Consider the following 10936-nt stretch of genomic DNA (forward strand, 5'->3'; position numbering starts at 1 on the left):
GAGAAGAATACGATATAAAATTCTGGCTAAGAAGATTTGAGAAACAGCTATGAGAGATCCTTCACATAAATAAAACTACCAACCGTCACCTCCCTATATTTAATTCTCAACTGTCCACGAAACTTATCACTCTTCATTATTACCAATTATAAAACATAGATGTATATAACAATGTGCTAATATAAACAATTTTCACAGAAGAAGTACTTAACCAATATTGGGTGTTGTTGTTGTTTTTCTGTCTCTTTCATCTGATATATAACCGCACATTGTGGTGTGGGGAAAGGCAAATCCAAGCAGAAACATAAGCATGTCGAAGTTGAGGGTAACCCTGAACTCAAAACTAACGGTTGTGTCGAGCAGACCGGTTAGTTCTGGTAAGGTTCACACACTATCAGCGCTGGACCGTCGCATGGGCTGCCACACTCTGCACGTTATATTCTACTACAAGAACGACGATAACTGGTTTAAGTCCTTTGATTTGGACCCTTTGAGGGAATCCTTGTCGGAGGTTCTGACTCAGTACCCTGTTTTGACGGGTCGGTTGGTTCGAGGGGAGAATGGTGAGTGGGAAGTGAGGTGCAATGATGCGGGCGTTAGGACCATAAAGGCCACCGTGGATGCCACCCTTCATGAATGGCTCCAATCTGCTTCTCACTCTGAGGAAAAGCTTCTGGTTGCTTGGGATGATATGCCTGAGGATCCCTCCACTTGGTCACCCTTTCGAATTCAGGTAGTGTTATTCACAATTGGTGAAGCTTTTGTTCAGGTTGTGTGTGGTTTGGTTTCATCGTCTCAATCCGTGCACAGATAATAATTCTGTTAATGTTTTTAGATTTTATTTGCTGTTTATACATTCTGCTGTTCTGACAGTAAAGGGTCTAGCCCGTCAATCATGGAATCTGCATTCACATGATGTATCTGAAAAATTAGCCGAACAAAAACTATTCGAAAATGGGTCATCACCAATTTTTGAATAGAGAGAGACAAGACAAGAAAAGACAAATTTTGTTGGTTAAGATGTTTTGATGAATGATGTAACAGAAACTCTGACTAAATGGTTTCTGTGCTGTGTTATTAAGGCACAAATTATGACATGCAATGTATTTGTTGATTTTTATGATAACTACTGCTTAAAAGTTAACTTGATTTTTGATTGGTTGATTATGTTTATATAGAAAAAATTAACATAGATTTACGATGTTTACTTGCAAGCATAGGAGATTTAGACCATTATTGTGTTGATATGGATGCGATATAACAACAGATTCTATTATTGGGTGTGTTGCAGATAAACAGCTTCCAAGAAGGAGGTGTTGCAATAGGAGTAAGTTGCAGTCACATGATGGCAGATCTAACATTCATTGCATCATTCTTTAAATCATGGACGGAATTTCACAGGCATTTTCCCATCACTCACCCTCCTTTGATCGCTCCACTTTCTACTCGCGGCCATGCATTATCGTCATCATCGTCATCCACAAAAACAACCTCTGCAACAAACTTTGCTACAGCCACCTTCAAGTTTTCAAGTTCAACCATCAAACAGTGCCTCTCCAAAGTCCGTGACTCGTGCCCCAACGCCACCCCATTCGACTTTCTGGCGGCTCTGTTTTGGACTCGTATCGCCAGTGTCAGACCTCCAAAAACTCAGGACCAAACTCACTCTCTGTGCATCTGCAGCGACTTCAGGAGTCTCCTGAAACCACCCCTCCCAATTGGGTACTTGGGAAACGCCTTGAACTTTTCAACGCTCTCGCAGAAAGTGAAAGACGTGGAACTGGGAGTCATAGTTAGAGCAGTGCATTGGCAGATGGAAAAGCTTTCAGAGGAAGAAATAGGGGCTAGCAATGAAGGGAAACGCGTGTATGGGAGTGAGTTAACTTGTGTCTGCATGGAGCAGTTGATGGAGGAGGAAGATCAGGAGTCGTTGTTATACGGTGCAGGGTTTGTAAATAACGAGAAACCAGTTCATGTTTCGTGTCGGGTGGGGAATGTGGAGAGCGAAGGTTTGATCATGGTGATGCCGAGCGCGGAAGGAGGGGTTTCAAGATCGGTGACGGTGATGCTGGCGGAGGAAGAGGTGGCTGAACTGAAGAAAGATGAAGCTATAATGGAGTTGGAGGCAGTGATGGTTCTTGCTGGTTGTGGAATGGATGATTGATTTTACACTTTGAGTTGAAAAGTTACCTTTTTTTTTTCTGGTTTCTTGTCTCTGTCTTCTTTTTCTCTGTTTCCTTTTCTGAATGTAAAGCTGGCACCTTTACTTGTGGGAGCAGACAGGTATAAAGGTTGTTGCAGGATGCTCACATCACAAGTCCTTAATTTGGAAGAACCAAAAGGCTTTTGACGAACCTGGTATAGTATAGAACCAGCTCAAATCTGTTGTCGAAAGTGAGATAATACTATTTGTGTACCTTCAACTTCTGATGAGTCTAGCTCGCAGTGTACCCTGCTTCAGTAAATTCTTTTCGTCACTTTTGTTTATTTATTCTTTTTTTAACAGATAGGCTTATGTAGTGATTTGGGGATTCATATCACTTTTTAATTTTAAGAAAATAAATTAATAAATCTTTAATTATTTTTTTTTACTTTTACCAAATTAGACTCACGTTCTCAGCACCTTCTCCGTTTCGATTACTTCTGTGTTTGTTTCGAACATTTGCGTTCTAAAATGAAAAGAAGATTGTCAAAATAAGGAAAAGACAGGAATTTTAATGAAGAATGAGAGGGTAGTGCACCCCACACTCGTGGAAAAATATTAAATCACCCTTTATTATTGTACCGCAGCAATGCTGTCATGTAGCTTTCATCATTGTTTTTAATTAAGGAAAACGTTTTCTTAATAATTTTTTTAGAATAATATGTGATTGATTCACTTTAAACAAATCAATCAATAAAATAATAATATGTAATTTATTATTAAAAAATTGTTAAGAAAAATTGTTAATATATAAAATAAAGATGAAGTAGAAGAGAGGAAGAACATTACAAAAAAAAAAGAAATAATATGAAATGAAAATCTTTTTCTCAAACATATTTCTTATATTAAAATGTTTTTCTATCTAGAATATTTTTTAAATTAATTTATTTGGAATTTTAAGTTTTATATTGAATAAAAATGATAAAATTAAATATCATATAACAAAATTATAAATTTAATATTTTAAAATTTTAAGTTAAACACTAAATTTTTGAAAGAAATCACTTTCTTGAAAATTAAAATATCATTTGGAAGATTTTGGAACTACCGAAGAAATTGTGAAAGTGAAGCAAGTAAAAGTAAGAATAAAATATATATGGTTCAAGGTTGCCTAAATTGCATACAAAAAGTTCAACCCTAGATGCCTATTTGGCATTTAAATTTGATGGACAAAATACAATACAAATATCTAATTACCATACAAGATTCTTTATCCAATATTATTATTCTAACTTACTAAAGAAAAAAAAATTATTTTATACCTTTCAAGATTTTAGCTTGCATATTATTAATTATTTTACCATTATCAAGATATCTTATCTATTATTATCATATATAAAGTGAAATCATAATAAGAGCTTTTAAGAATATATAAACGAGGATATTAATTAAAAGTCTTAATTTAAGAGCTATCTATTAAAATCAAGAACAAAAATATATGATAAGGTATAAAAATAACTCACTGTAGATATAATAATATGTTTTTTGATAAAAAAAAGTACTGTAGTTTATTTAAATATTACCTCAAAATGACTTGCTAGCATTTGCTTTTTTATTTTAAGATAGTTTACCTGTGAAAGAGAAATGAGTAACCAGATGCCAAAAAATAGATAAAAATGGTGACACAGGCACTCCTTTTCCTTTATTGGAAAAGTATTTTAATAATTATTTAAAAGTTGAAACGAATAAGAATTAAAATATATTTAATTTTTCTCTCTCAATCCCATGACAATTTAAATATATTTTGTTTTTTATCTTCCAATCCTTTTAGGTGTTTTTAAAGACAAAATCATAATAAAAAATTTAAACTCAAAAACAGAGGTCACCTCAGATGTAACGATTAACCGCAATACATGTGACACAGTCTGATGATTAAATAACATGAGCATGATTAAGAAGACAACATGGTTTTGCCATTGGGAGGCAACAAGGAGAGCAGCAGGAAGTAGTTATGGTTTTGGTGGGGTATCAGCAAACTTCCATGAACATCTAAAAAATGCATCAGTAGTGCGATTCCCTGCTACCTCAGATATTGGTACAGCATCTGTTATCTCGTCTATATCATCTTTGCTCAGCTTCACTTCAAATGAACCAATATTACTATCAAGATTTTTTATCTTGGTTGTTCCTATACAACACATGACAAGTTCTAGAAACGTTAATTCGCAGGAAAAGATAATTCATATTTTAAATGTAACAACGTTGTAACAGTTCAGACGTGACCAAAGAAAAACCTATGATTCATGATTTAATGTAAAAACAAATCCTATTTCGAACCAACGCTATAGATGAAATGATGGGAACAAATCCTATGTGGGAAGAATGAAAGACAACAATTACGAGAAGCAAAATAGAAGATGAGAGCAGTTGATTTCTGGCTTAAGAATTTCGGTAGTTTTATGTCATTTGAAATGTGGAAGAGAAGTAACTACCCACTAACATTTTTCTTAACACTCCTCCTAAATCTTGAACTATTAATTCCAACATAACTCTTTTATATACAGTTCTACTGTCTTATTTTTATCCAATATGAAACTTAGATTCACATTTGTATTCCCAACAAATATAATGCTGGCCACAACTATTGACAAACTTGATCCATGTAGAAAAAATACTCACCGGGGATGGGTACTACATCATCTCCTTGACCAAGAATCCATGCGAGAGCAAGTTGTGAAGATGTACATCCGTGCTTCTCTGCCAACTTTTCTATCCTAGAATATATGATTTTGTTTTTGTCAAAGTTCTCCCCTTGTAACCTTGGTTGGAATGCCTGCGGAAAGAAATGTTGGTGAACAATGAAAAAGTCCAACTGTCACCAGAATTACAAGAATTAAGGCCATACCAGAAAACTGTTTGCAGGTATACTTTCCGTGACAGCCTTGCCACCAAAAAATCCACGGCCAAGGGGACTATATGGCACTATTCCAATTCCAAGCTCCCTGTAAGTGTTGCCACCAATATCATATAATGAAGATTCATGAAGGAAATGAAAGAAATAACTTGGTCGTGAGTACACTAAGAAAAAGGTTGCAATCAAAAGCAACTAAAGCTATTTGATGAGTAATTTATCTCTACAAAATAAACAAGTTTTCTATGTTTTTTACCACATCAACTAGAGATAAAGATTAATTTACACTATATAAGTGAGGATAATCCTCATTTTACAAATCAGTTTTGTAAAAATGAGTTAGGCTTAAACTTCTTTTGTAATACACATCACAGTTAGACTATAGAAACCACATAGGTATCCTCAGTCAGAGTTAGTCAGAAGGAGGCTGAGATAATTGGAAAAGCATGCTCTGCTTATAAATAAGAAAAAGGGTTAAGGGAAAGATTTTATCCTGTGATTTAAGAGGGAATTCAGTTTGTCACGGGAGAGTCCAGGTTTCTGGAAAGTCCTAGGAGTCATTTATACATTTTTCTGTTAATTCTGATCTAGTTTCCAATAATTTGTAGATACAATGAACTAAACTACACTAAACGCCTTTTGAATTGCGTCACCTGACTAATACATACATGGGCATGGGACTACATCGAGTTAAGATATGACTTTAAACCTAATTCGATTTCACAAAATCGATTTGTAAGTAAGGTTTACACCCACTACTATTATATTCTAAAATGGTCTTATCTCTAATCAATGTAAGACTTCTAACCGATGAAACTTATAATCCAACTACAAAGTACGGAAGTTCTAGTATGAGGTTTCTATGACTTTGAACTCTCCAATTACAAAAGTTACCTTTGTGAATGATTTTCACAAGTTTCTCATAAATAAATCTTACAGATAACTTGAATATGTGATTTCTTAAGAGCAAACCAACCAGTAAGGTAGAGCTTTAAGCAATCTAAACTTTCAAACTCTATTGTGACTGAGAAGTAGGAAAGAAATGAGTCGATTCATCAAGCAGATAACAGTTTACATCAGAGACACTATGGAGAAATACCTGCAAAGTGGAACAATATCTTGCTCAATTTCACGAGTCCAAAGGGACCACTCCATTTGCACAGCAGTGATGGGATGAACAGCATGTGCCCTCCTAATTGTGTCAGGGCTTGCTTCCGACAATCCTATGTACCTTATCTTTCCCTCTTCGACCAGCTTTTTGAGCTCACCCATCTGTAATTAAAAAAAAAACCCAACAACATATAAAACACAGAGCCACCAAATCAACCTCACATCAAGAATTTCAAAAAGTGTTTGATGGCACACTAACAGTGTCCTCAATTGGTACTGAGGTGTCAACACGGTGCTGATAATACAGATCAATGTAGCTGACACCAAGGCGTTGGAGGCTACCCTCGCAACAGGATCGAACGTATTCAGGAGAACCGTCCACTATCACATTATTAGAAACGATTTTGACGATCCCAAACTTTGTGGCAATCTGAATCTGATCTCGAGGCAAGTCCCTGAGCGCCTGAGAGTTAATCAAAATCTCATGTTACATTACACTGTCGATTGTTGTCTGTTAAATTGAAACAGACATGTTAAAAAGTGTTAAGGTAATTAACCTTTCCGACCAAAACTTCATTGATTCGTGGTCCATAAACATCTGAAGTATCAAAGAAAGTGATCCCTTTGCTGAATGCGTATTTGATTATAGAGATGCCAACCTCTTCAGGAACAGGATCATTGTACACTCCAGTTAGACCCATACACCCAAATCCTAACTTAGAAACCTTAAAACCATAAATGATTCACACAAGATAAATTAGACACCAACTCAAACGATTATTTGACTGAAACATATCAAATCAAAATTCAAGAACACAAAAACTAACCTCCAGGCCTTGGCTTCCAAGCTTCACTCGAGGAATATTTGCCATGTTTTTTGTTCCTCTACCGATAATCCAACTCACTCTCTTTCTTTCTTCTATTAGTCTTCACCTGTTAATGCTATGTGGTTGGTGAACCTAACTCTTCTTATTTACTTCAACTTTTCAACCAACCCTTCTATGTTAAAGAAGTATCTTTTGGAAGTAAACAGAAAGTGGATTTTGAAGCAAATTTTTTTAATCTGTCATATAAACTAAATCCTACACCAATTCTCACAAATTTTATTTTAAAATTCACTCTCGTTTATCTCCAAATTCACTCAAATAAACAGTAAAAAAAATTACCCTCAAATCCACTCAATCACTCTCCCCCAAATACCTCCTGTCACCCTTAAGTGAACACGTCCAAAGAGTTTAACGTTGTTAGATAGTCAAAAATTGTAAATATAATTTTTATATTTGTAATTAAAAACAGATATTAAATTTTCATTTTATTATTTTAAACATTAATTCAACAAAATAAAAAGTCTCTAAATTTGTTGAGCCTATTGTTTACTTTTTGTCTGATTCTTCTCACATATTTGAACAAGGTTTAATGATAGAACATGATATTTTACAATTTTGTTTAATAAATTTTTAACAATAAATTATATGTCATTATTTTATTAATTTATATATTTGAAACAGATTAATTATAAACTGTCACATAAATAATTGTAAAAAAATTGTTAAAAATATATTTTTCTTATTAATATATAACTACTAACATTTTATTGCTTTATACATATATTATTTTTCAAATAAACACGGTTCATTATAAATTAACTTTTTTTGTGAAGAGATTAACATAATTTTTCATGAAATATTTCCTTAATTTATACTGTTATCAATATTGATATTCATTTATCATTGATTCAAGCACATATTAACCCTAAAATTTCTTTATATAATTAGACCAACACTCAGTCAAACGTTGTATTGTCATGTAATTAAACATATAGTTATTACACATGCTACTTTACAGTTAGTCAAAAATACTTATTTCAATAATCTCAAATTATCTTTCTTTTATGTTAGTCGCATACTTGAATTTTTTTCAAACCGTGTCTGTTTTAATTCAAAAAGAATGTTAAATCACAATTAAGACTGATTATTATAAATCTAAAATCTAATTTATATATTTGAAAATATTTATTTATAATAAATTTTAATTATAACGTAATATTTATAATAAAAAAGGTCTTTGCACGTTTAATTATTATATTTAAGAAGGAAAATGTTTTTTTTTACACTATTTACATTAATTGACAAACCATTTTTAATATTATTTTGCTTATTATAAAAAATTAAATTTTATATTTGTAAAGAAAAAGAGAGATTAAAAAGTAAAATAATGCATGTGTGTAAAAATTTATTAAATGTCAAAACAATATTTAAGAACTGAACAACAAAACTAGTTTTGGTAACAAGTTAAATTTTTAACTCACAAACAAAGCTTTCACTAACATACAGCACAACAATGGACCAAATCTTCATTCTCATAAAGTTCTGACGAGTTTGAACTTTGAATTAGTGTAAAAATGTTGAATTTATCAAGGAAGGAGATTCAACAAATACACATAACACTGATAAGATCTGAGTACAATCTGATAAAATATTGACAGCATTCAAAATAAAAAATTTTATAAGACAATGAATTTATAGATTTTCTTGTATGATAGTCTCTACTTTTTCAATAAATAACATGGTCATAATTAAGCATTGATACAGCATAACAGAAGAGCCAAATGAACAATAACAATTACTTTTTATTGAGAGGATGCAAGGCTACTAGAAACTTGATAAAATAAAAATGTGAGCTCTGAGGTGCTTAATTAGCATATCTAGCTATGCTTTTGGTGGAGTATTAGCAAACTTCCATGAACATCTAACAAATGTATCAGTAGTCCAATCTCCAGCCACCTCAGATATTGGTACAGCATCTGTAATCTCCCTCAAATCATTTTCGCTCAGCTTCACTTCACATGAACTGATATTACTATCAAGATTTTTTATCTTAGTCGTTCCTACAATACATGAGAGTTTCCAGAAGTGTTAATTTACTGACAAACAAAACAGCTCTTTGTTAAAAAGGACTGATATATAGTTGTCAGCAAAAAAGAACATGACCAGTAATTGTTAATTCATACAGCAAATTTGATTCACTCACCTGGGATTGGTGCCAAGTCATCTCCTTGATGAAGAATCCATGCAAGAGCAAGCTGTGAAGGTGTACATCCATACTTCTCAGCCAACTTCTCTATCCTGGAATATAAGATTTTGTTCTTGTCAAAGTTCTCCCCTTGTAACCTTGGTTGAATTGCCTAGTAGGTTGAAAGAGATGTTATCAACAACAAAAATGGAAAACTTTCAAAATCAAAAGAATTCAGCAGAAAGGATTTACTTCATACCAGAAAACTGTCTGCAGGCACACTTTCCACAATAGCCTTCCCACCAAAAAATCCACGGCCAATGGGACTGTATGGTACTAATCCAATTCCAAGCTCCCTGTAAGTGTTCTTAGTCACCAAATGAAAGAAATAACTTGTTTTCATATGTAAGAAACATGTCATAACATTCACAGTCAAACCTTAAAGTTTTGTGTTTGTGGGTCTTGTTTTTCTTCCGATTTATTTAACACACTTCAATGATCAAATTGTCTCAAAAAACATTTACATCGGACACACCTACGAGAAGTACCTGCAAAGTGGGACAATTTCTTGCTCAATTTCACGACTCCAGAGGGACCACTCCATTTGCAGAGCAGTGATGGGATGAACAGCATGTGCCCTCCTAATAGTGTCAGGGCTTGCTTCCGACAATCCTATGTATCTTATCTTTCCCTCTTGGACCAGCTTTTTGAGCTCACCCATCTGTCATTCAAAAAAACACAACAACATATAAAACACCGAGCCACCAAATCAACCTCACATCAAGAATTTCAAAAAGTGTTTGATGGCACACTAACAGTGTCCTCGATTGGTACTGTGGTGTCAACACGGTGCTGATAATACAGATCAATGTAGCTGACACCAAGGCGTTGAAGGCTACCCTCGCAACATGATCGAACATATTCAGGAGAACCGTTCACTATCACATTATCAGAAACAATTTCGACGATCCCAAACTTTGTGGCAATCTGAACCTGATCTCGAGGCAAGTCGCTGAGCGCCTGAGAGTTAATCAAAATCTCATGTTACATTACATTGTCGATTATTATCTGTCAAATCGAAACAGACATGTTGAAAGTGTTAATTATAATATAAGGTAGTTGACCTTTCCGACCAAAACTTCATTGGCATGGGGTCCATAAATATCTGATGTGTCAAAGAAAGTGATCCCTTTACTGAATGCATATTTGATCAAAGATATGCCAACCTCTTCGGGGACAGGATCGTTGTACACTCCGGTCAGACCCATACACCCATATCCCAGCTTAGAAACCTTAAACACACCAAAAGGAGTAACCAAAAATGATCCACACAACACAAATTAATGAAAGACATCAAATCAACGCAACAACATAAAAACTAACCTCAAGACCTTGACTTCCAAGCTTCACTCGAGGAATATCTGCCATGTTTTTTGCTCCTATGCGAATTCCTCTTAAATTTTTCTACCATTTCTTTCTTCTGTTCCTCTTTAAATATTTGCTGGTAGATTTAACTTTACTGCGACGCTTATTTTGACTTCTCAACCAAGGATTTTTACAAGTAATCTATCACAGATTTATATTATTATTGTCATCATTGTATGGCTGCTAGAGAATTCTATATATATATATATATATATATATATATATATATATATATATTGATGTTATGGTTTTATTTAAATAACTATAATAGTATTTTATAATATTATATGTTCTCTTTAACTGTGAATTTATATATTTATAGAATTGTAAAAGAG

At 33.6% G+C, this 10936-nt stretch overlaps 3 protein-coding genes across 3 annotated transcripts; 1 reads left to right on the plus strand and 2 right to left on the minus strand.

Annotated features, from left to right (window-relative positions):
* Positions 1–265: 265 nt before the first annotated feature.
* Positions 266–2535, plus strand: LOC106774840 (hydroxycinnamoyltransferase 1; the record flags this gene model as incomplete). The annotated part of the gene is made up of 2 exons (XM_014661870.1): positions 266–733; positions 1292–2535. Coding segments are annotated over 2 exons (1341 nt in total), but the record flags the coding sequence as incomplete, so codon positions are not given.
* Positions 2536–3935: 1400 nt separating this feature from the next.
* LOC106774395 (probable aldo-keto reductase 1) lies at positions 3936–7127 on the minus strand. The gene is made up of 7 exons (XM_014661374.2): positions 6992–7127; positions 6722–6889; positions 6424–6627; positions 6154–6326; positions 5049–5145; positions 4823–4976; positions 3936–4331 (listed from the first exon to the last, which is right to left on the minus strand). Exons 1-7 carry the CDS (start codon positions 7034–7036, stop codon positions 4153–4155), a joined length of 1020 nt encoding a protein of 339 aa, XP_014516860.1. The 5' UTR covers positions 7037–7127; the 3' UTR covers positions 3936–4152.
* Positions 7128–8647: 1520 nt separating this feature from the next.
* LOC106775473 (probable aldo-keto reductase 1) lies at positions 8648–10716 on the minus strand. The gene is made up of 7 exons (XM_014662597.2): positions 10560–10716; positions 10301–10468; positions 9993–10196; positions 9725–9897; positions 9436–9532; positions 9195–9348; positions 8648–9051 (listed from the first exon to the last, which is right to left on the minus strand). The coding sequence occupies exons 1-7, from the start codon at positions 10602–10604 to the stop codon at positions 8873–8875; spliced, it is 1020 nt and encodes a 339-aa protein (XP_014518083.1). The 5' UTR covers positions 10605–10716; the 3' UTR covers positions 8648–8872.
* Between the last annotated feature and the right edge of the window lie 220 nt (positions 10717–10936).

Source organism: Vigna radiata, chromosome 10 (genome assembly GCF_000741045.1).
Source record: "Vigna radiata var. radiata cultivar VC1973A chromosome 10, Vradiata_ver6, whole genome shotgun sequence".
NCBI lineage: Eukaryota > Viridiplantae > Streptophyta > Magnoliopsida > Fabales > Fabaceae > Vigna > Vigna radiata.

Coding starts and splice junctions, on each gene's coding strand:
- LOC106775473 (XM_014662597.2), bottom strand. CDS start 10,604: ATGGCAGATATTCCTCGAGTGAAGCTTGGAAGTCAAGGTCTTGAG. Junction 9,898..9,992: donor CAGTACCAATCGAGGACACT/GTTAGTGTGCCA, acceptor TTTGAATGACAG/ATGGGTGAGCTCAAAAAGCT. Junction 9,349..9,435: donor TGCCTGCAGACAGTTTTCTG/GTATGAAGTAAA, acceptor TCAACCTACTAG/GCAATTCAACCAAGGTTACA.
- LOC106774395 (XM_014661374.2), bottom strand. CDS start 7,036: ATGGCAAATATTCCTCGAGTGAAGCTTGGAAGCCAAGGCCTGGAG. Junction 6,628..6,721: donor ATGAAGTTTTGGTCGGAAAG/GTTAATTACCTT, acceptor ATTAACTCTCAG/GCGCTCAGGGACTTGCCTCG. Junction 4,332..4,822: donor TGATGTAGTACCCATCCCCG/GTGAGTATTTTT, acceptor TGTGTTGTATAG/GAACAACCAAGATAAAAAAT.